Here is a 24,387-nt window from a genome sequence, read left to right on the forward strand (position 1 = left end):
GCCACATTTTTTGGCAGTTTTACTTTGTGTTATTGCAAACAGGATGCATATTTTGGAATATTTATATTCTGTACAGGCTTCCTTCTTTTCACTGTCATTTAGGTTACTATTGTGGAGTAACTACAATGTTGTTGATCCATCCTCAGTTTTCTTCTATCACAGCCATTAAACTCTGTATCTGTTTTAAAGTCACCATTGGCCTCATGGTGAAATTCCTGAGTGGTTTCCTTCCTCTCTGGCAACTGAGTTAGGAAAGACGCCTGTATCTTTGTAGTTAGTGACTGGGTGTATTGATACACCCTCCAAAGTGTAATTAATAACTTCACCATGCTCAAAGGGATATTCAACGTCTGCTTTTTATTTTACCCATCTACCAATAGGTGCCTTTTGCAAGGCATTGGAAAACTTCCCTGGTGGTTGAATCTGTGTTTGAAATTCACAGCTCGACTGAGGGACCTTACAGATAATTGTATCTGTGGGGTACAGAGATTTGAATACTTTCTAAAGGCACTGTACATGTACAAGCCCATAACACATGATTCCTGGTTACTAGTAGTGTCCATCACTTCAGCCCAATGTCCTAAAGCTGATTGCATTGCTGCCAGGTTGACCAAGAGTTAGAATAGTAGAGCCCACTGAATAGTTCTCAAAACAATACAACGGTATCTGTGGATCAGTGACTGAAGTCCTAGTGAGGCCTTCCGTCTGTCTTTGTGGTCAGTGAGGCTGAATGACAGACAATACCTCCCCACAACGAGCACTGACTCTGAACTCTGCCAGGTGGTCGGCCCTGGTAGACCCAATGTTCAAGATGGCTACTGGGATCTTCTGGTCAGCTGCTGCCAGTAGGAATCTGTATCCAGAATACACCTGGAAAATTAGAAGGGATGTGAAACTTCCACATATTGTAAGGCTATTGAGTTGTTTCCTTTGTGTCACAGGGACATGTTTTTCTAAGTATACCATATCAGTAAGACAAACATAACAGAATATCACCTGTAACAACCAGTTGACTATATCAACAACATAGCAACACTATCAATTTAAACATTTATGGTAGGTCGTGAACAATTATATATATCATGCCCACCTGCAAAGAAGATCCAGCGACAAGAACCGCATCGGACTCAGCTAGTCTCTCATGTACAAACTGCACTGTCCTTCGGTTCACTGTGTCCCCAAAGAATGTCACCTCTGGCTTCAATATGCCACCACAATCCTTACATGAAGGCACTCTGAAGTGGAGGACCTGCTCGTCCTCAATGAAGACATCACCATCGGGAGCCACACCTCCTGCCTGTGCACCCCAGCTAGGGTTCAGTGCTTTGAACCGCTTCTGGAGGTCCTCCCTTGGAGACACGGCACCACAGCCCAGACACAACACCCTGAGGGACACACACACACACAAAGGTAAAAAGCTGAGTGTTGTCCTGAGCCAATGTCCTTGAAGAAGAAGTCAGTCTGTATTGTATGTGTGACACAGTACATTTCTACCTCACTACCTGTGTGCGCAGCCGTGCAGTTCAGTCAGTCCTTGATGGCCTGCCTTGGAATGAAGCGCGTCCACATTCTGAGTTACCAGCCAGTGTACCTTTCCCTGCTCCTCCCACTGCTGCAGAGCCAGGTGGGCAGAGTTCGGCTGATGAGAGGAGAACTGTGGCCAGCCCATATAGTTCCTAGCCCAATAGCGCTGACGAGACTTGGCGCTGCGTATATACTCTGCATACTGCATAGGTCGCCTGTCTGTGCGGGCGTAGAGACCCACCCCCTCTGAGCGGTAGTCTGGAATGCCAGACTCTGTGGACAGACCCGCCCCAGTGATGACGAAGAGGCGCGTGGCACGGGACAAAAAGGCCTGTAGCTGCTCCAGGGTGTGGGCATCGATGGTGCTGCTGGCGGGCACAAAGCTCTGGATGACCTCGGGAACTGATGATGATGCCCGTCTCCCAGGGGCTGCGCAACACAGTGCCAAGGGTCTCCATGGGAACCGCATCTGCATACAGAGTACAGTGTAAGATTGATGCATATAGGTCGATCCACCTCACAAAGCACTTGAGGATTTCGACCCACTATCTCAGATTGTTCTGAAATAGTTTCTGTAGTTTGTAACAGATACGATTAGCATTCCTGAAACATTACACTCCAGTGTTGATTTGGCCTTAAGTTATTGTCCTGCTGAAAGGTGAATTCATCTCCTAATGTCGTGGGAATCAGATTTAACCAGGTTGTCCTCTAGGATATTGCCTGTGCTTAGCTCCATTCAGTGTTATACCCACAGTGCTTGATTTGGGACGAAACTGTCCTGAACGCCTTACCGGCACTTCTATTTTTTTGGGAATTGCGTACCAGCTCCTCTATAAAAACAAAGTACCCTATCGCTGGCCCAGATTCACACACCAAGGCAAAACAGGTTGATCAAAGCTGAACGAAGTCGGGATCTTCATTGAATAGCAATAGAGAGTCCGCATTAATTTCCTGATTCTGCTTTGTTCAAATGTATTTGCTACTAGTCTGCGTTGACAGTAAACTGTTCCGAGATTGCGCAGATTGAAAATGCGCCAGCCTGAATAGCATGATGTGCTGATCCAAGTTGTCCAATTAGGGTTTGTCAGGTCATGGAAATTAGTTTAATAATTGTTGTTACTCTAATTCATGAAAGCACACTTAAATATGATCAATCAATAAAACAACATATCCGCCATTATCGGAATGACCCTTCAGTGTGTGCCAGTGCCGGAGGAGATAGACGACGACATTTCAGCAGCAGGTATAAAATAATGACAGACGAACTAGATCACCATTTAGAAACACAACTTGTAGCAGTTCTCGCTAGTTAACTATAGCTAACTAAGCACTCATTTCGTTGTCGCACTGTAGAGCCTAACGAAATCTGCACCATTAGAAAGCTGGGATTTACCTCTATAAAACAGTAGCCATGTAACGTTAATTGCGATAATGTTAAAAAATATTCTAAGAATAGCATAATTGACATAATTTGCTGTGCATAGACCTCCCTTGAAACGTTAATATTTCAGCCTTATATATGAACATGTCTAGTTAGATTCAGTACCAGTCAAAAGTTTGGACACACCTACTCTTTCAAGGGTTTTTCTTTATTTTGAGTATTTTCTACATTGTATAATAATAGTGAAGACATCAACACTATGGAATAACACATATGGAATCATGTAGTAACCAACAAAGTGTTAAACAAATCAAAATATATTTGAGATTCTTCAAAGTAGCCACCCTTTGCCTTGCTAACAGCTTTGCCCACTATTAGCATTATCTCAAACAGCTTCATGAGGTAGTCGCCAGGAATGCATTTCAATTAACAGGTGTGCCTTGTTAAAAGTAAATGTGTGGATTTTTTTCATTCGTAATGCGTTTGAGACAATCAGTTGTGTTGTGACAACATTGGAGTGTATACAGAAGATAGCCCTATTTGGTGAAAGACCAAGTCCATATTATGGCAAGCACAGCTCAAATAAGCAAAGAGAAATGACAGTCCATCATTACTCTAAGGCATGAAGGTCAGTCAAAACTGAACATTTCAAGAACTTTGAAGCGCTATGATGAAACTGGCTCTCATGAAGACCGCCACAGGAAAGGAAGACCTAGAGTTACCTCTGCTGCAGACGACATGTTTATTAAAAATAACTGCACCTCAGCCCAAATAAACGCTTTACAGAGTTCAAGTAACAGTCACATCTCAACATCTACTGTTCAGAGGAGAGTGAATCAGGCCTTCGTGGTGGAATTGCTGCAAAGAAACCACTACTAAAGGACACCAATAATAAGAGACTTGCTTGGGCCAAGAAACATGAGCAATGGACATTAGACTGGTGGAAATCTGTCCTTTGGTCTGATGAGTCCAAATTAGATTTTTGGTTCCAACCGCCGTGTCTTTGTGAGACGCAGAGTAGGTGAACGGATGATCTCTGCATGTGTGGTTCTGACCGTGAAGCATGGAGGAGGTGGTGTGGGTGTGCTTTGCTGGTGACACTGTCTGTGATATATTTAGAACTTAAGGCACACTTAACCAGCATGGCCACCACAGCATTCTGTAGTGATATGCCATTCCATCTGGTTTGTGCTTAGTGGGACAATCATTTGTTTTTCTTCAGGACAATGACCCAAAACACACCTCCAGGCTGTGTAATGGCTATTTGACCAAGAAGAGTGATGGAGGGCTGCATCAGGTGACCTGGCCTCCACAATCACCCGACCTCAACCCAATTGAGATGGTTTGGGATGAGTTGGCCTGCAGAGTAAAGGAAAAGCAGCCAACAAGTGCTAAGCATATGTGGGAATTCCTTGACGGTTGGAAAAGCATTCCTCATGTAGCTGCTTGAGAGAATGCCAAGTGTGCAAAGCTGTCATCAAGGCAAAGGGTGGCTAATTTGAAGAATCTAACATACACTTTTTGGGTTGTCTTCACTATTATTCTACAATGTAGAAAATAGTACAAATAATATGCTATGCTTGAAAATATGGAGTAGTACTCAGTAATGTATTGCATTAGATTTGCCCCAAAGATAACACTTTCTATTCAGAACAAAAAGTACATTTTTGGCCAATTTTTTTGTATTAAAGTATTACTTCAGTGCCTTGTTGCAAACAGGATGCATGTTTTCTGTACAAGCTTCCTTTTCACTCTGTCAATTAGGTTAGTATAGTGGAGTAACTAAAATGTTGTTGATCCATCCTCAGTTATCTACTATCACAGCCATTAAATTCTGTTTTAATGTCACCATTGGCCTCATGGAGAAATCCCTGAGCGGTTTCCTTCCTCTCCAGCAGGATGAACGCCTGTATCTTTGTAGTGACTTGGTGTATTGATGCACAATCCATCTACATTTACCCATCTACCAATAGTTGCCCTTCTTTGTGAGGCATTGGAAAACCTCCCTGGTCTTTGTGGTTGAATCTGTGTTTAAAATGCACTGCTCGACTGAGGGACCTTACAGATAATTATATTTGTGGGGTACAGAGATGATGTAGTCATTCAAAAAATCATGTTGAAACACTTTTACACACAGTGTGAGTCCATGCAACTTATGTGTCTTGTTAAACTCATTTTTACTTCTGAACTTATTTAGGTTTGCCATAACAAAGGGATTGAATACTTGAGTCAAAACATTTTAATTTATTAATTTTCTTTAAAAAAATTGCACTTTGACATTATGGAGTATTCTGTGTAGGCCAGTGACAAACATATACATTTAATCCATTTTAAATTCAGACACTAACAACAAAATGTGGAAAAAGTATAGGGGTGTGAATAATTTCTGAAGGCACTGTATTCTGAAATACCATTTTTCACATTAATGTATTCATGTTTGATTCATTTAGACATTGTTTGGAACAATATACAATTTCCAGTGGGCTCTCTGCTACTTGAAAAAACTAAACGTTATACATAGAAATTAACATGTATAGGTCATTATTAACCAATCACAGCCCTCCTGTAGGATTGCCCATTCAACAAATCACCAGCAGAGGGAGTTCCCTTTGAATCCATTCCCTGTGTTGGTGGTGCTCATAACATTTATCGTAACTTTAAAAGTGGCAGGGAACCCAGTCTTGAAATGTGATGTATTTTGAGATCAATATTAATAGCTTTAAAATTAAATGCATGTGTAAAATTGTATTCCAGAATGTAGCGATACTCCATATTTTAAACCACACTAAGGAGTACAACGACACCAAGGTGTTGTCTGTATCATGTACGGATCATTGGGCATGTATAGGTGGGGAAGGGGTGGAGGAAGAAGTTTGGTACTATATTTATTGAATATCTGAATCCTATTTATTAAAATGGCCAATTTGCGTGCAATAAATTCGCTTAATTTCGCATAGATCAAATTAAAATGTCAACAAAATAATATAACCTGTTTCTAACCACAAACTATTTAAGAACAATCTGAGATCGCGGGTGTCATGGCTTGCTGCAATGACATGGAACGACTGTTGCATGCTGTTGTTTTCTTATACACATATCAAAAAAGGAACCTGTTGGGATCAAGTGTTTCACTGGGTAATAAACTCCATGGTTGTCACGATCACTTGTGGGGTTGATTTGGCCCACAATGTAAAGCAAAACTGTGGTCACGTGTCGCTCAACAGATATGACATTGATTTCAGCGTTTGCCAATAGTCTTAGTCTCATAGTGAGGAGACTTTAAAAAGTACCTAGCTTCATAAAAATATTTTGGGGGAATTCTGAAATGTATTGGAATAAAATCACAACTATAAAACTAGCTAGCCAGCTATGTGTAACTGTTAGCTTGCTAGGTACATTAATTGCTTTAGGTTGGTTGTTTATTAGCGCAACTTCAAGATTTCCATAAAGGAAGATTGCGTCTTTGATCATCTCTCGCTTGGTACACTCAGATGTGACGATGTAACATTTCATTCAAGGGCTGAGTGTATAGGACGGTCTACTTTGACTTTGGATTGCAACCAAAATCTCATCTGTTGATGGGAGATTCTCCATTCCTTCTCAAAACCCATTGGAAGAAAAGGTCAGAAAGGCGGGACCTCTGGCTCTCTCATCCAATGGGTTTCGAGAAGGAGGTAACGAGAGAGAGGACGCGAGCTGTAAATTATTTAGATTTCTCTTATGTAAATTCAAGAAAACATGGACATGCCCTGATGCCTCCTCGCAAGCTTGTCACATATTTTATTAAAAATAATATAATTATGGTCACCAAGCAATAATTATATGTATCTACCTTTATCTGACACAGTCATTGTTCATTTAGTCTTTTACGGTATTCGACTTTTTGTCAAGGCTGATTTGTGTATGTTTACAAGTTCTGGCTCATCATTTGAACTCCTGTCATCAGTAACAAGGTTACGTGGAGTAAATACGATAAGAAGCATAGAACCACAAAAAGGCATGAATTAGACATTGTAAGTAGTAATAAAATTCAGCGTCATGTAACGTACCTTACAATGGCACGAGGTACACGTTTGATAGAATAAACAGCCGACAATGTAGCAGGCAGCCAACTCTTACGAAAAAGAGCGACAGGAAATACCAGTGTAACGAATAACGGCAGCCGCCGCTATGCACGCTGGGACTTGTAGTCTGGTGGAATTTACCAACGTACTAACGTTCATAGCTCAGTGTGTGGTACACAAGCGGGTTCCCAAACTTTGCGTCGGGGACTCATTTCGTGTCAGCAAATGCATCAGTCGCCCTCATCAGAATACAACTCCTACTGTAGACGGCATTAAAAATAGCATACACGTAGTTTTACGTTGACTAAAACAGTGCATGTCCAGACCTTGGCAATACCATACCGTTTTAAAGCTAATTTCTTGCAATTCTACACATTTTGCAATATTAAAATAATGCACTGTGTTCAAAACCAAATTTTGGGGGAATGAAGAAGAATTCTGTTGAACAAGATCATTGATGGAGTATTGTGAAGACCAATCTGTGAGCCTCACAGGCCCATGTTGTGCATATAAGGGCTAAGAACATGAATATGACATTGTATTGTAACTTCAACTTTTTCCACGGATCCCTTGTCCAAAATCCTTTTAATTTGTTGTTGCTAGTAATTTTTCAAAAAATAAAAATAAAATATTTGTTTTAATATTTAGAGATTTTGCTACAGACCCTACTTTTGGAACCCCTGCACACATTACCAAAAGTTTGAAAAATGACATATTGCTGAAAAGAAACAGAAGCTTTCATTGAAAAGTATCTGACAATTCTATATATATATATTTAACATTCAGGTGGGTGTGGACTGAGGAATTACAAGAAGCAAGAAACAATATTACATTTTGGCATTTTGGTTAGGGCCTCCACAATAGGTCAATGTGAAACATGTGATTTCTCTTCTCTCTGTTGCTCAAAATATGCTGCACACGTCCTGGTTGCAAAATTCCAAGATGTCTGTCAGAGAGAAAATTAATACATACATTGGCTACTTTATAGTCAATAACATTTCAACAGTACACAGTTTCAGTATAAACATGCACATGATAAAGTATCAATTTCCACCTGAGTGTGTGCAGTTGAAGACAGTCTCTGCTAGTCTGTAGAACTCATCTCCAAGTATGGTGCGGTAGTCCAGGTGACTGGTGTGGATGAGGCACTGAGTGGCATCTTTAAACAGCAGATCACTCTCTCCATACTGCTGGGACTGAAACAGACGGAATTCTGTGTCTGGGTTGGATGCCAGAGTCTCCTTCAAGGGATGGGAACATTTGGAATGGCTTGTTAGAAGAAGAAAAAAATAGTATGAAATTAATACAGTGTTGCCAGAATAATTAGGTTGGTTTAGATTCCTGTTTGTCTGACTCCGCAGTCTCACCTGTGACTTCATGAGGAAGTCGTAGACGCGAGAAGTGAGCACAGGTCTTGTCATGATGATGTTGGGTGGGATGGCTCCTAGGTTACAGTTCTCCCATTCAGATAAAGGTTCCCGCCGGCCATCCCCACACAAAAGCTCAAAGTCCCAGGATAGCCACCCATCCGCCCACCCACTGGGGCTCAGACCTGGAGCACAACACAAACAAAGAAAATGTAATATAAAAAGTATCACAAACCAAATGAGGAAAAACAAGAACATTATTATAACCTGTAACTGTTTGCCTGAACGTATACCATTATTACTTCATGGTGTGTGAGTGTGGTGGACATATGTAGCCTAACTATGTATAAGAGTTGTATGAGGTTCTCACTGAGGATGTTGCTCTCTAGATTGTGCTGCTCAACAAAGGCCACATCTCCATAGCTCTTCCCACTGGCATCTCCTACCAGGCACCTGCACAAATAACCATGGGGCAACGTCATAACAATCACAACAAATCTTTCACATTGCCAGGTTTCTGTAAAGCACTGTGACAACTTGATGTAAGATTGAATGACTGCATTTTTTATCCATGAACAATGAATACGAACATGCAACAAGAGAGCCACCACTCACCTCAAAGCCCCCATGTTGCCGTAGTAACGCTCGTTGTGGTTGTCTGCACAGCGTTTGGTGGCAGCCTCCCCAGTGCCCCCCATACACACTTTACAGAGGTTTCCCTGAGAACCAGGGAGACAGCCCTTCCAGAACACCTCGTTGTACACTAGGAGAGATGAGCAGAATACACATCCTCACCAAATATCAGCCTATTGTGCTGTAAGAATTTTGGGTAATTTCATGTTGTAGTCTACACAAGGATAAAATTGTGAATTGCAGTATACCCGAGCTAGTTATCTGCATACTAGTACACACACACACACACACACACACACACACACACACACACACACACAATATATATAAACACAACAATTTCAACGATTTACAGTTAATATAAGGAAATCAGTCAATTGAAATAGGCCCACCCACTTGGGAGTCAGGCCCAGATTTGGTACCCTTCTCCAGACCGGCGCCTTGACCCAATCCTGTCTTGGGGCTCTACGGACAATTCCTTCGACCTCATGGCTTGGTTTTTGCTGACATGCACTGTCAACTGTGGGACCTTATATACACTACTGGTCAAACGTTTTAGAACATCAACTCATTCAAGGGTTTTTCTTTATTTGTACTATTTTCTACATTGTAGAATAATAGTGAAGCCATCAAAACTATGAAATAACACATATGGAATCATGTAGTAAATGTAGTAAACAAACAAAGTGAAACAAATCAAAATATATTTTATATTTGAGATTATTCAAATAGCCACCCTTTGCCTTGATGATAGCTTTAAACACTCTTGGCATTCTCTCAACCAGCTTCGCCAACAGTCTTGAGGGATTTGCCACATATGCTGAGCACTTGCTGGCCGCTTTTCCTTCACTCTGCAGTCTGACTCAATTTAGTTGAGGTCGGGGGATTGTGGAGGCCAGGTCATCTGATGCAGCACTCCATCACTCTCCTTGGTAAAATAGCCCTAACACAGCCTGGAGGTGTGTTGGGTCATTGTCCTGTTGAAAAACAAATGACTGTCCCACTACGCCCAAACCAGATGGGATAGTGTATTGCTGCAGAATGCTGTGGTAGCCATGCTGGTTAAGTGTGCCTTGAATTCTAAATGAAATCAATCACAGACAGTGTCACCAGCCAAGCACCCCCATAACATAACACCTCCTCCTCCATGCTTTATGGTGGAAATACACATGCAGAGATCCGTTCAACTACTCTGCATTGGAACCAAAAATCCCAAATTTGGACTCATCAGGCCAAAGGACAGATTTCCACCGGTCGTATTTCTTGGCCCAAGCAAGGAGATTCTTCTAATTTGTGTCCTTTTAATAATGGTTTCTTTGCATCAATTTGACTATGAAGGCCTGATTCACACAGTCTCCTCTGAACAGTTGAGAAGTGTCTGTTACTTGAACTCTGTGAAACGTCTATTTGGGCTGCAATCTGAAGTGCAGTTATTCTAATGAACTTATCCTCTGCAGCAGAGGTAACTCCGGGTCTTCCTTTCCTGTGGCGGTCCTCATGAGAGCCAGTTTCATCATAGCTCTTGATGATTCTTTGCGACTGCACTTGAAGTAACATTCAAAGCTCTTGAAATTGTTCGTATTGACTGACCTTCGTGTCTTAGAGGAATGATGGACTGTCGTTTCTCTTTGCTTATTTGAGCAGTTCTTGCCATAATATGGACTTGGTCTTTTACCAAATAGGGCCATCTTTTGTATATTACCCCTACCTTGTAACAACACAAATGATTAGCTCAAATGCATGAAGGAAATAAATTCCACAAATTCACTTTTAACAAGGCACACCTGTTAATTGAAATGCATTCCAGGTGATTGCATCATGAAGCTGGTTGAGATAATGCCAAGAGTGTGCAAAGCTATCATCAATGCAAAGGGTGGCTACTTGGAAGAATCTCAAATAAACAAATCAAAATATATTTTATAACACTTTTTTGGTTACTACATGATTCCTTATGTGTTATTTCATAGTTTTGATGTTTTCACTTATTATACAATGTAGAAAATAGTCAAAATAAAGAAAAACCCTTGAATGAGTAGGTGTGTCCAAACTTTTGACTGGTACATAAATATAAATATAAAACACACACACAGGAAAGGGAGATGCAACTGTCAGGCAGGAATGGTACCTTGGTTTGGTTCGCAGGGAGAGGTGTTGTTGTGTTCCAGGCTGAGGGTGTGTCTAAAGGGCAGAAGCCAGCCTGCAGGGCTGTACATGTGGCCGTGGCAGGAGCGCCTGCCCCCAAAGTTCCCAAAGAACACACCCCTGGTGGAGCGCTTCACGACCGCAACACCAACGACGGACGGCAAAACTGTGGGGACACAAGGAACTGCTTAGAATAAAATCATGTACATTTACAGATGAATGGACTTCTCTTCTGTTCAGCTCACCATCCGTCTCTAAATGGCCTGCTTTTTCAGCTCCTCCCTCAGCCGGTACGCACGTCTTCCCTGAGAGAAGTGGAGAGAGAAAGAGTCGACGACAGACACTGACTGCAGTGAGCGTCCATGATAAATAACTTGTTCTGTAACCATTACATTATTATCAGGCATACCATAATACTCTGTTACCACGGGGACAAGGCCACATTTCCCAGCGATGAATGCATGTGTGGCGTCCAGCGAGACCGCATCCACCTCATCTCTCTGTGACAACACAGTAAGTGGAGATCAAGATGTAGGGCTGCATAGAATGACAGTAGGTTATGGATAGGGTTATGATTTTCCACACCCTGTAGTTTTATCTTAGTCTGCTTACCTTAATCTTCTCGACACAGTCGCTCATGGAGATGGCTCTAACACACACCAATGGGTCTGACTTAATGCTGAGAGCCCACTGCTCACATTTCTTCTGTTCTGCATGGCTAATGCAGCACCAACGCACAACACTGTCCTCCAATGAGCTTCCTATAGATACACAACAGAAGAAAAAATATTTAGTTATGATGCATAATGTAGCAGCAAATTAGTTTTCCCAATGAGCAGCCTACATACACCCCCACTGCCCATGTGAGTAGGTAGGCACCTTCATGTCCAAGGCCTTTGAGGAGAGCCACATAGTCCAGCCCCAGCACCTGACTGATGTCCTTGTTATCCTCTAGAATGGACAGCTTCTCTGTGACATCCTTGAAGAGCAGATCAGCGGCGCCGAACGGAGCAGAGTTAAAAAGCTGGAAACGTTGCCTCTCTCGACCCCGCCGGCCAAACGCCATCTGATTAGGAAATCCATTGGACATTCTCTCAGCAACAAAAATACAAACAAGGGACATACTATAGATGACACATGCAGGTGGATTGATGCAAATGTGATATACACTGATGTTAAATACAGTGGACACGCTTTCCCTTGCAAACCCAACCCTGTTTCACAAGTGGTCATCCTGAGTAGAGGGCTGGAAGCCCTGAGCTGTCCCGACAAGTCCCACACCTGCTGCTTCTAGAAGTGGTTGAAGACAGAAAGGGTTACTACCTGTGCTGCCGCCAGGAACTTGCGTGCGATCTTACGAACACTGAGTCGAGTGACCATGCCCTGTCCTGGTCCCCTTCCCAGGTTGCAGCTCCCATAGTGGCTTAGTGGCGCACGGGTACCATCAGTACACAGCAGTTGGTAATCCTCCCTCTCACTCTCTGGAAGAGAAAAAAAAAACAGGGATAGAGAGAGAGCGGAGGGGGATGTTTCAACAGCTATTTGACTAGTCTTGAGAAAGAACTCTGAAGTACTTGAATGGTAGTTGTGTATTGTTCCAGAATATCTATATTTTTTGTGTACCTTCAATACCCTCCAGGGCTGTATGGTCCACAAAAGCAACATCCCCTGCCCCAGTCTTGAGACACCTGATAGACAACGAGAATCATTTTTAAATGACCATATCATTATCATTGTGTCTGTCCTGATATGACCCTCCCATCTGACCTGAGCGCCCCCTGGCTGTTGTAGAAGGGTTCGCCATGTGCCGTCTCACAGTGGAAGTTGCGCTGGGCGATGTAGGACTTCTGACCCTGACACAGGGTACACAGGACGGGTGCTATGGCAGCCGCCCCAGGAACACAACTGGCATTGAAGAAGGCACTGACCGCTGCCAAAGAGAAGAGTGGGGATAGAGACCATTCCTTTGTAGCGGAGGTGATTTGGAATCACGCTCTCGTGATAAGTTAGGCCTGCCTGAGACTTGGAAGCCCTATTGTCAGCCTCTGACCTTGAGCATGTCCTCTAAGAAGTTGGATTAGCGAGCAAGAGTCCCGGGTTCTAATGCCACCAGAAACACCAGCGTTTCCTAAACTCTGTCCTGGGGACCCCAAGGGGTGCACGTTTTGGTTTTTGCCCTAACACTACACAGCTGATTTAAATAATCAACTAGTCATCAAAATAAAACATGTGCCCCTTGGGGTCCCCAGGACTGAGTTTTGGAAACGCAGTTTAAAATGTAACAAGCTCTCGTGGACAGATTCTCATGGACAGATGAAACGGCGAGAACTTGTCAAGGCTCACTTCCTTTTCTTCCGAAGTGAGCAATTGTTAACGGCATCCCCCCAGAAGTAAAACAGAAAATGACAAACTTTTGGGTAACCGGGATTACACTTAATAAAATTATGATTCAACAATTTGGATGGATATGTCGGTCTATGTTCTTACCCTGACTGAGTGGCTGCTCCTCTGCCCAGGTCAGGTAGTTGCGGGACAGCAGGAAGCCCAAGGGTAGACTCCAGCCTGCCGTCCAGCGGGCCCCAGTATGACAGCTTCTCTGGCCCTGCAGGGAGCGCACGTCCAGGGTGCGGTTCCTCACCACCGCCACCGACAGAATACAGCCTCCTGGGCAAACAGGTGACAGACATACAATAAACTGGACACAGTACTCCGCGTTGCATCGTGCATAAGAACTGCCCTTAGCCGTGGTATAGTGGCCATATACCACACCTCCTCGTACCTTATTGCTTAAATGTTTCCCGTACACAGATTGTGCCTAGTTCTGGACTAAAAGGATCCAAATCTTAAGTGTCGTTAACCAACCGTCACTGTAGATCTCCTTGGCAATGGCAGTGAGGCCAAACTGCTTCACTGCAGTGTAGACTTCCCCTGCATCCAATGTTACTATGTCAGCACGGTTAGCCTGGAGGAAAAGCATCAGATACAGTTGGCTATGAAGGAGCATCTGTATGGTAAACCTGCCCTGTCTGAAATCAGTATCAGCATTAACAACATCTTTCTGGTCTTTCTGTCTTTCTGGTATCTGGAGAGAGCAGGTATTTTCTGACCCTGATCTTGTTGATGCAGTCGGTAGTGCTGTAGGCAAGGACACAGGAGAGCCTTGCGAATGCTGCCACAGCAGCAGGAGGCAACACTGCCACCAGGGCCTTGGCCAGCTCAGCACACTTCTTCTGCTCCTGCTCAGACACCGTGCACCAGCGCATCTTCTTACCTAAAACAAAAAGGGAAATAAAACTGGGGTTAAGGAGAGTAATATTAGGACCTAAGAAATAGCATCAATATTAACCTGCATGCATAACTCACTATTTCCTTTCCAATGGGAAATAAATAAACAACTGCTGTAGAGGGAGAATACATTGTTACAATACTGTATGAGATTAATTAAAATGTATAGGACCACAACATTTTCAGAACAATCCCTGAAATTAGGTGAAACCACAAAAGCAAGAATATATTTGAAAAGGGCAACATTACCCAGCAAGGCTAACCAAACGATTAACAATTGGAATTTTGAGTACCTCCACCCAAAACTATACTAGATTGGATGAACACTTACCCCAACTATAGTGAAGGCAGATGAAAATTATTAGAATGGCATGCATTGCCCTCATTTTGGACTCTGAAAAGGACTGAAGAGCTGAACAAACCAAACGCAGTTTACTTTACGCAGCGAGGTTGGCGGACCCCTTCCAATTCGTCCTGAAATCCGTCTTCATAATTCAACATGATTTCTTATTACTACAGACGACCTAAAGAAATCAAACTATTGTGCAAGCGTAGAACTTCCGAAATAGCCAAAAATAGGGGATTCTGCGCCACTGCTCTGCGCGCATCTGGAAAATATTTCCATGTAACGTCACGCGGACGACCCGCATCCAAGCACTTTTACGCGTTTGAGATCTGTAGAACAGTTGCCAGTATCTCACACCTCCAGTTTGTTTGGCTTATCGCGGTGAACACATTGAATGCATGATTATGTAATAATAAACATCGAGTGTTATATTTATTTTGGTAATAGTTTTGTGAAAAACAGTTAAGCACTGCAAAGTTTAATGCAGAAAATACCAACATAATTAGGCATGTAGCCAATATTTTATTAAAATGTACAAACACCAAAACATTATACATGTAAAAAAAAGCCATTACAGTATAGTCAAGTCAAACATAAATCAAACAGCTGCCTTGCCATGCCATTCTTTTTCAGTCCAACCGATTAACACCAAGATCAGGGTTTTAATTCAAAAGCTTCAATTGAACAATTTCCATACATCTGCCTCTATTTTGAATAATGATGTTTTTATACTATAAAAAACAACCAGTGGAGAATGGCAACATGTCATTCTCTTACACCACTGGGGCGACCATGGTCCGGTCAGTCATCTAGTGTGGTGGACAGAGTAATGATCAGTAGCCCCATGCTCTGGAGGCCTGCTGAGAACTGCCTGTCCCAGTCCCAGTCCCAGTCCCGTGGCTGTGCTGCTGTGGAGAACACTCTCTATCCTGTGGATCCTGGCAGCATGCAAGATATTTACAGGCTTCTGCTCTGCCAGCTCAGCTGACAGTCTTCCAATACACTCCATCTGTCAATAACAATACAAAGAGCTGGAAAATGAATCTGGAATGACCACAAAATGGGAAAAAAAATCGTTGCACAATATGGCATGGTTATTATATACTTGCTGTAAATTCTGACTGCTCCGTTTTCATAGCTGAAGATTTATGGCTCACATGAAAATGACACCTCCAGAGGAATGCATGCTAAATCAAAGCCATCAGTTTAGTTATTCATTTATAAGTGGATAGGAAACCAATGAAAAAAGTATTACTTCAATGATTGGTTCTGGTTCTTTATGGACTGGTGAATAGCCAGTATACTTTTTTTTTCTCTCCATTTTTTTTCTTTTCATAATCACCATTGTTTGTTTATAAATCCTTAATTACTCTGCCTTGAAGACATTGTGGCCCTTACATATACCAATGACCGCAGCATCTTCCCTTCAAGTCTTACCTCATCCAGCCCTTGGCTGATTGTGTTCCTCTCCGCAGTCTCTCCCTCACTTCCACTCGTCTGCAGCCAGCTGCTCAACACCTCTTCAAGTCTTAGCTACAGTGGCTTGAGAAAGTATTCACCCCCCTGGCATTTTTCCTATTTTGTTGCCTTACAACCTGAAATTAAAACTGATTTTTGGGGGTGGTTTGTAACATTTGATTTATACAACACAACCACTTTGAAGATGCAAAATATTTTTTATTGTGAAAAAAAAAAAAAACTTGAGTGTGCATGACTATTCACTCCCCAAAGTCAATACTTTGTAGAGCCACCTTTTGCAGCAATTACAGCTGCAAGTCTCTTGGGGTGACTATAAGCTTGGCACATCTAGCCACTGGGATTTTTCAAGGCAAAACTGCTCCAGCTCCTTCAAGTTGGATGGGTTCCGCTAGTGTACAGCAATCGTTAAGTCATACCACAGATTCTCAATTGGATTGAGGTCTGGGCTTTGACGAGGCCATTCCAAGACATTTAAATGTTTCCCCTTAAACCACTTGAGTGTTGCTTCAGCAGTATGCTTAGGGTCATTGTCCTGCTGGAAGGTGAACCTCTGTCCCAGTCTCAAATCTCTGGAAGACTGAAATAGGTTTCCCTCAGGAATTTCCCTGTATTTAGCGCTATCAAATCATTCCTTCCATTCTGATTAGTTTCCCAGTCCCTGCCGATGAAAAACATCCCCACAGCATGATGCTGCCACCACCATGCTTCACTGTGGTGATGGTGTTCTCGGGGTGATGAGAGGTGTTGGGTTTGCACCAGACATAGCGTTTTCCTTGATGGCCAAAAAGTTCAATTTTAGTCTCATCTGACCAGAGTACCTTCTTCCATATGTTTGGGGAGTCTCCCACATGCCTTTTGGCAAACACAAAGTGTTTCTTATTTTTTTCTTTAAGCAACGGCCTTTTCAGGCCACTCTTCTTTAAAGCTCAGCCCTGTGGAGTGTACGGCTTAAAGTGATCCTCCACAGATACTCCAATCTCCGCTGTGGAGCTTTGCAGCTCCTTCAGGGTTATCTTTGGTCTCTTTGTTGCCTCTCTGATTAATGGCCTCCTTGCCTGTGAGTTTTGGTGGGCGGCCCTCTCTTGGCAGGTTTGTTGTGGTGCCATATTCTTTTCATTTTTTAATAAAGGATTTAATGATGCGCTGTGGGATGTTCAAAGTTTCTGATATTTTTTATAACCCAACCCTGATCTGTACTTCTCCACAACTTTGTCCCTGACCTGTTTGGAGCGCTCCTTGGTCTTCATGGTGCCGCTTGCTTGGGGATGGAAATTTCTGAATTTTTGGTGGTCTTCTTAAGCTTGGTGGTGCCCCTTGTTAAGTGGTGTTGCAGACTCTGGGGCCTTTCAGAACAGGTGTAGATATACTGAGATCATGTGACACTTAAAGTCCACCTGTGTGCAATCTAACAAATTATGTGACTTCTGAAAGTAATTGGTTGCACCAGATCTTATTTAGGGGCTTCATAGCCAAGGGGGTGAACACATATGCACGCATCACTTTTGCGGTTTTTATATTATCACATTTTTTTCAAACAATACATTTTTTAAAATTTTACTTCACCAATTTGGACTATTTTGTATTTGTCCATTACATGAAATCCAAATCAAATCTATTTAAATTACAGGTTGTAATGCAACAAAATAGGAAAAAACACCAAGGGGGATGAATATTTTTGCAAGGTACTGTACGCCCTACAAACACACACACAAATCCACCAGAATGTATAAACAAGATCCAACAGTAATGTTAATCACAGACCTGTGGGTCCTTACTGAAGTTGCTTGCAGCCCTGTTGGAAGCGCTGCATGTCCATGTGGATATTGAGCAGCTCTATGGTCCAGGCTAAGGGGGGTGCAGTAGTGACTCCTCACTACCTTAGTTTGACTGTAGGTGGTCATGAATGAGGAGGGGGGCAGTCTGGTCTACTGATCCATAATGTGGAGCTGTTGGGAGACTGAGATGGGGGCGCTGGGCGTGCCAGTATGGGACTAATGGGGAGGGAGGCTGCAGCAGGGTCGAAGCTCGCTGTCACTGGGACCTGGGTTGGAGGTGGTAGAGGAGCTGCAGGTGGTAGCAGCTCTTTGACCGGGGAGTACAGCAGAACTCTAGGCCGTTGTGGTTGTCATCTGGAAGCACGCACGGCCACCCTGCACACAGAAAGAGCTACTGTAAGACTCCCAAGGATAGGAGACATAGGGCCAGTTTCCCAGACAAACATTAAGCCTTGCCCTGGAGTAAAAAGGGATTTGAATTGAGATTCTCCATGTATTCGGAAAACCCTCCCCGTAAGGTTTAGGGTCTGATGTTGACATAGTGGCCACCAGTACAGGTAGTTGAGTGTGCGGTCTCCCACTCCCTGCACCACTGAGTCTGTGTCCGGCTGTGGGTGAGGCCCTCTGCACCAAGGCTGGGCAAACAGGTCACGCTCTGGACCATTACACCGGATCTTTGCAGCTAGCCAGCTGCTACCGAGTGGCTATTGTGGCCAGCACCCTTGTCCAGAAGCATGCACCAGTTAGCCTCGAGCTAGGCCCATCTCCCTGCTAGCAAACGAAGTACACCAACTACAATACCTCTCTTGACAATTACCCTGGACCCTTTGTCGACACGGAGCCCCGCCGATCCATCACGACTGGTATGCTGACATAATTAGGCCGATGTGCTCTCAACCGGCCTCTGCATCGTGGATGTTGATGATGATCCATCTGCTATCCCCGGCCCGCTAGCTTCCTGAACGCCGTGTCTCCCGCTCGCCTAGTGTAGCAATCAACTACCCAACGGCTCCCTATTTCAACTATTGCTGCTTTTGACCCTATGATCACTCGGCTACACAGCTGATACCTGCTGGACTGTTCATTACCACGGTACTTAATTTAGTTTATCTGTCGGCCCCAGCCTCGAACTCAGGCCCTCTGTGTAGCCAACTGACCCGCTCTGCCCATTCATCGCCATTTACCCATTGCTGTTGTCTTAGCTGTTTCCCCGGTGTTGTCTTAGCTCTCCCAATCAACACCTGTGATTGCTTTATGGCTCTTTCTAATGTCAATATGCCTTGTATACGGTTGTGTAGGGCAGCTCTTATTGTTTAATTTTACTGTGGAGCCCCTAGTCCTGCTCAACATGTCTCAGATAGCCCCCTTGTCCCACCCCCCACACATGCAGAGACCACACCTTGCTTAACTGGCGCCTCCAGAGATGCAACCACTCTCATCGTCACGCAATGCCTTGGTTTACAACCACTGTATTCGCACCCTATCATACCCTTGTCTGTACACTATGCCCTGAATCTATCCTACCACACCCAGAAATCTGCTCCTTTTAATCTCTGTTCCCAAAGCACTAGACGACCAGTTCTTATAGCCTTAGGCCGTACCCTCATCCTACTCCTCCTCTGTTAATGTAGAGGTTAACCCAGGCCCTGCATCCTCGAGCATCACTCCCATTCCCCAGGCACCCTCATTTGTTGACTTCTGCTACCGTAAAAGCCTAGGGTTCATGCATGTTAACATCAGAAGCCTCCTCCCTAAGTTTGCTTTATTCACTGCTTTAACACACTCCGCCAACCCGGATGTCCTAGCAGTGTCTGAATCCTGGCTTAGGAAGGCCACCAAAAATTCTGAAATTTCCATCCCCAATTATTTTCCGTCAAGACAGAACTGCTAAAGGGGTCAGGAATTGCAATCCACTGTAGAGATAGCCTGCAGAGTTCTGTCATAATATGGTCGAGACAGGTCGAGCTTCTACTTTTAAAAGATCCATCTCTCCAGAAATAAGTCCCTCACTATTGCCCCCCCCAGCTATACCCTGGACACCATATGTGAATTGATTGCCCCCATCTATCGTCAGAGTTTGTACTGCTAGGTGACCTAAATTGGGATATGCTTAACACCCTGGCCATCCTACAATCTATGCTATATGCCCTCAATCTCACACAAGTTGTCAAGGAACTACCAGGTACAGCCCCAAATCCGTAAGCATGGGCACCCTCATAGATATCATCCTGACCGACTTGCCCTCTAAATATACCTCTGCTGTTTTCAGGATCTCAGCGATCACTGCCTCATTGTCTGCGTCCGTCATGGGCACACGGTCAAACGACCACACCTCATCACTGTCAAACGCTCCCTAAAACACTTCTGCGAGCAGGCCTTTCTAATCGACCTGGCCCGGGTATCCTGGAAGGATATTGACCTCATCCCATCAGTAGAGGATGTCTGGTTGTTCTTTAAAAGTGGGAATAGTCCCCGTGATATGAAACTTTTCAGGGAAGTCAGGAACCAATACACAGTCAGTTAGGATAGTAAAGGCTAGCTTTTTCAAACATAATTTTGCATCCTGCAGCACTAATTCCAAAACAATTGGCCACCTTTCCTTCCAGTTCCCTGCTGCCAACGACTGGAACAAATAGCAAAAATCACTGCAGCTGGAGACATATCTCCCTCACATCTTAAATAAGCATGCCCCAGTCAAGAAATGTAGAACTAAGAACAGATTAGCCCTTGGTTCACTCCAGACTTGACTGCCCTTGACCACCACAAAAACACCCTGTGGTGTACTGCACTAGCATCAAATATTCCCTGCGATATGCAACTTTTCAGGGAAGTCAGGAACCAATATACACAGTCAGATAGGAAAGCAAAGGCTAGCTTTTTAAAACAGAATTTTGCATCCTGCAGCAATAATTCCAAAAAGCTTTGGGACACTGTAAAGTCCATGGAGAATAAGAACACCTCCTCCCAGCTGCCCACTACACTGAGACTAGGAAACACTGTCACCACTGATAAATCCACGAAAATCCAAAATTTCAGTCACTCTCTTCAGCATTTCTCTACAGCTGGCCATGCTTTCCACCTAGCTACCCTAACCCTGGGCCAACAGTTCTGCACCCACCGCAGCAACTGGCCCAAGCCCCCACACTTCTCCTTCACCCAAATCCAGACAACTGATGTTCTGACAGAGCTGCAAAATCTGGATCCCTACAAATCAGCTGGGCTAGAAAATCGGAACCCTCTCTACCTAAAATGATCCGCCGCCATTGTTGCAACACCTATTACTAGTCTGTTCAACCTCTCGTATCATCTGAGATTCCTAGACTGGAACGCGGTTATCCCCCTCTTCAAAAGGGGAGATACTCTTGTCCCAAACTGTTACAGACCTATATCCATCCTGCCCTGTCTTTCTAAAGTCTTCGAAAGCTAAGTGAACAAACAGATCACCGACCATTTCGAATCCCACCATACCTTCTCCGCTATGCAATTTGGTTTCCGAGCTGGTCACGGGTGCACCTCAGCCACACTCAAGGTCCTAAATGATATCATAACCGCCATCGATTAAAGACAGTACTGCGCAGCAATCTTCATCGACCTGGCCAAGGCTTGACTCTTGTCAATCACCGTATTCTTATCGGCACACTCAACAGCCTTGGTTTCTCTAATGACTGCCTCGCCTGGCTCACTAACTACTTCTCAGACAGAGTTCAGTGTGTCAAATCGGAGGGCCTGTTGTCCGGACCTCTGGCAGTCTCTATGGGGGTGCCACAGGGTTCAATTCTCGGGATGACTCTTTTCTCTGTATATATATATCAATGATGTCGCTCTTGCTGCAGGTGAATCCCTGATCCACCTCGACGCAGACGATTCCATACTGTAAACATCGGGCCCTTCTTTGGACACTGTTATCAAACCTCCAAACGAGCGTCAACGCCATACAACACTCCTTCCGTGGCCTCCAACTGCTCTTAAATGCTATTAAAACAAAATGCATGCTCTTTAACCTATCGCTGCCCGCACCCGCCACCATCACTACTCTGGACGGTTCTGACTTAGAATATGTGGACAACTATAAATACCTAGGTGTCTGGCTAGACCGTAAACTCTCCTTCCAGACTCATTAAGCATATCCAATCCAAAATTAAATCTATTATCGGATTCCGATTTCGAAACATACCCTCGTAAAACGGACTATCCTGCCAATCCTTGACTTCGGCGATGGCATTTACAAAATAGCCTCCAACACTCTACTCAGCAAATTGGATGCAGTCTATCACAGTGCCATCTTTTGTCACAAAAACTCCATATACTACCCACCACTGCGACCTGTTTGCTCTCGTTGGCTGGTACTCACTACATATTCGTCGCCAAACCCACTGGCTCCAGGTCATCTATAAGTTTTTGTTCGGTAAAGCTCCGCCTTATCTCAGCTCACTGGTCACCATAGCAACACCCACTCGTAGCACACGCTCCAGCAGGTATATTTCTCTGGTCATCCCCAAAGCCAACACCTACTTTGGCCGCCTTTCCTTCCAGTCCCCTGCTGCCAATGACTGGAACAATTTCAAAAATCACTGAAGCTGGAGACATATCTCCCTCACTAACTTTAAGCGTAGCTGTCAAAGCAGCTTGCAGATCGCTGCAGCTGTACACAGCCCATCTGTAAATAGCCCATCCTACCAACTATCTACCTCATCCCTAAATTTGTTTGTTTTCTTTTGCACACCAGTATTTCTACTTGCACATCCTCATCTGCACGTATATCACTCCAGTGTTAATTGTAATTACTTCGCCACTATTGGCCTATTTATTGCCTAACCTCCTTACTTCATTTTGCACACACTGTATACAGATTTTTGTATTGTGTTATTGACTTGTTTATCCCATGTGTAACTCTGTGTTGTTTTTGTCACAATGCTTTGCTTCATCTTGGCCAGGTTGCAGTTGTAAATGAGAACTTGTTCTCAACTGGCCTACCTGGTTAAATAAAGGTGAAATAATATTAAATTTTTTGAAACCTCACTGCTGTCTGTTTCCACTGCAACACCACCCCTGGAGACACCGCGAAGAACTCTGTAAAGTACCAAAAAAAGACAGGCTTGATACAGTTCCACACAGACAAGACACACTAGAATAATAAAATACAGCATCTGCTCACACACACCTGCTCCTGGCTGTGAAGTGCTATGTTGGTGCAGAAGCTGCCCATGTGAGCGGCGTGGGCCACCCCTTTCCTCAGAAGCTGGTCTCTATAGAACTGGGCATCCTGGGCCAGCCTCTCCTGCTTTCGGTGCTACTCCGCGACCCATAGCCTCCAGCACCTGGAACAGAACACACCAGGGGATCTTCCGTCTCATCCAGTGTGTCTGAGGAGTATACACTATTCTATACATTTCCACTCTATTCACCAGGGGATGTCTCATTCATTATGTCTATCGAGTCCTTTTCATATCCTTATTCCAGCTGTGGCCTGGATATCATCAATGAGGAAAATAGGTCTCTGACGTTACACCCATTAGCCTGGTCACAGAGCCGTTTCTGCGGTCTTGCTAACTCCTATGGTCATTGGAAAGACAGCACAAACAGATCTGGACCCAGGCTGTACATTAACAGGGTCAGCAATGGTAATCATACAGGAGAGATGTCCTCCACTACAGACAAACAGAGACAGGGATAATATTTCATGTTTTAGTTAGGCTGAAGGCCAGCCGACAGTGAAGTATGTGTCCAGGTGTTACCTTGGCCTGCAGACTGAGGGACCAATGCCAAAGGGCCAGTTCTGTCTGCTCAGCCTCTCTCCCCTTCTGTGCTGCAGCTGTGCAGGCCAGGGAAGAAAAACACTGAGTTACATAACAGCCAGGAGTTCACCCCGACACTCAGAAGCTCACAGATGGATCATAGAAAGAGGAGATCATTAAAGCCAAGAAACATCCCAAAACACTATTTTTCAATTAAATAATTGTATTTTAAAGTAACTTGAACACAATTTCTCACACAAGTCTTGGTAAGTTGACCTTTAGTATTTGAAATAACCATGTTAAAACAGCAATAACCTCACCACAATATTCCAGCGTGCAAAAAAAGAAAAAAAGAGCTGGCATGTATTGTTTCAAATCAAATTGTATTTGTCACATGTGCCAAATACAACAGGTTACAGTGAAATGCTTACTTACAAGCCCTTAACCAACGATGCGGTTAAGAGAATACCTAAAAAATAAAATTGAAGTAGTAAGAGATAAGAAAACCAAATAATTAAGAGCAGCAGTGAATAACAATAGCGGGGCTATATACAGGGGGTACCGATACAGATGCAATGTGCGGGGAACTGGTGTCGAGGTAATTAACAATTATGTACATGCAGGTAGGGTTGTTAAAGTGGCTATGCATAGAAAAT

At 43.7% G+C, this 24,387-nt stretch overlaps 2 protein-coding genes across 12 annotated transcripts; both read right to left on the minus strand.

Moving 5' to 3' along the window:
- Positions 1-414: 414 nt before the first annotated feature.
- sirt4 (sirtuin 4) lies at positions 415-7,529 on the minus strand. 3 transcript variants are annotated; one of them, XM_024374233.2, is made up of 4 exons: positions 2,918-3,003; positions 1,503-1,993; positions 1,091-1,385; positions 415-870 (listed from the first exon to the last, which is right to left on the minus strand). In XM_024374233.2, exons 1-4 carry the CDS (start codon positions 2,990-2,992, stop codon positions 718-720), a joined length of 1,014 nt encoding a protein of 337 aa, XP_024230001.1. In that variant the 5' UTR covers positions 2,993-3,003; the 3' UTR covers positions 415-717. The 3 variants fall into 3 exon arrangements, with proteins under 3 accessions (XP_024230001.1, XP_024230017.1, XP_024230008.1); XM_024374249.2 differs by lacking the exon at positions 2,918-3,003 and adding an exon at positions 2,316-2,465; XM_024374240.2 differs by lacking the exon at positions 2,918-3,003 and adding an exon at positions 6,955-7,529 and having other exon boundaries at positions 416-870.
- A 181-nt stretch (positions 7,530-7,710) lies between these two features.
- On the minus strand, positions 7,711-24,362 carry zgc:172271 (Saxiphilin-like). 9 transcript variants are annotated; one of them, XM_042298882.1, is made up of 23 exons: positions 23,732-24,360; positions 23,158-23,314; positions 23,012-23,066; positions 17,983-18,371; positions 16,180-16,337; positions 15,848-15,929; positions 14,728-15,751; positions 14,219-14,382; positions 13,974-14,073; positions 13,599-13,775; positions 12,879-13,041; positions 12,735-12,799; positions 12,435-12,592; positions 11,991-12,177; positions 11,724-11,872; positions 11,521-11,611; positions 11,357-11,416; positions 11,095-11,277; positions 8,952-9,099; positions 8,707-8,789; positions 8,337-8,521; positions 8,024-8,210; positions 7,711-7,915 (listed from the first exon to the last, which is right to left on the minus strand). In XM_042298882.1, the coding sequence occupies exons 7-23, from the start codon at positions 14,780-14,782 to the stop codon at positions 7,872-7,874; spliced, it is 2,199 nt and encodes a 732-aa protein (XP_042154816.1). In that variant the 5' UTR covers positions 14,783-15,751; positions 15,848-15,929; positions 16,180-16,337; positions 17,983-18,371; positions 23,012-23,066; positions 23,158-23,314; positions 23,732-24,360; the 3' UTR covers positions 7,711-7,871. The 9 variants fall into 9 exon arrangements, 8 of the variants coding, with proteins under 8 accessions (XP_042154816.1, XP_024229944.1, XP_024229970.1 ...); XM_024374176.2 differs by having other exon boundaries at positions 14,728-16,337; positions 23,732-23,808; positions 24,167-24,360; XM_024374202.2 differs by lacking the exon at positions 15,848-15,929.
- Between the last annotated feature and the right edge of the window lie 25 nt (positions 24,363-24,387).

Source organism: Oncorhynchus tshawytscha, linkage group LG02 (genome assembly GCF_018296145.1).
Source record: "Oncorhynchus tshawytscha isolate Ot180627B linkage group LG02, Otsh_v2.0, whole genome shotgun sequence".
Lineage (NCBI taxonomy): Eukaryota > Metazoa > Chordata > Actinopteri > Salmoniformes > Salmonidae > Oncorhynchus > Oncorhynchus tshawytscha.

Excerpts from the sequence above, each read along its gene's own strand:
- sirt4 (XM_024374233.2), bottom strand. The coding sequence starts at position 2,992 with ATGTCAATTATGCTATTCTTAGAATATTTTTTAACATTATCGCAATTA. Across the intron at positions 1,994-2,917 it reads ATGGCTACTGTTTTATAGAG|ATGCGGTTCCCATGGAGACC; the intron begins GTAAATCCCAGC and ends CTCTGTATGCAG. Across the intron at positions 1,386-1,502 it reads CTGCACGGCTGCGCACACAG|GGTGTTGTGTCTGGGCTGTG; the intron begins GTAGTGAGGTAG and ends TGTGTCCCTCAG.
- zgc:172271 (XM_024374176.2), bottom strand. The coding sequence starts at position 14,782 with ATGAGGGCAATGCATGCCATTCTAATAATTTTCATCTGCCTTCACTAT. Across the intron at positions 14,383-14,727 it reads CTGCCTTCACTATAGTTGGG|GTAAGAAGATGCGCTGGTGC; the intron begins GTAAGTGTTCAT and ends TTTTTGTTTTAG. Across the intron at positions 8,790-8,951 it reads GGCAACATGGGGGCTTTGAG|GTGCCTGGTAGGAGATGCCA; the intron begins GTGAGTGGTGGC and ends TTATTTGTGCAG.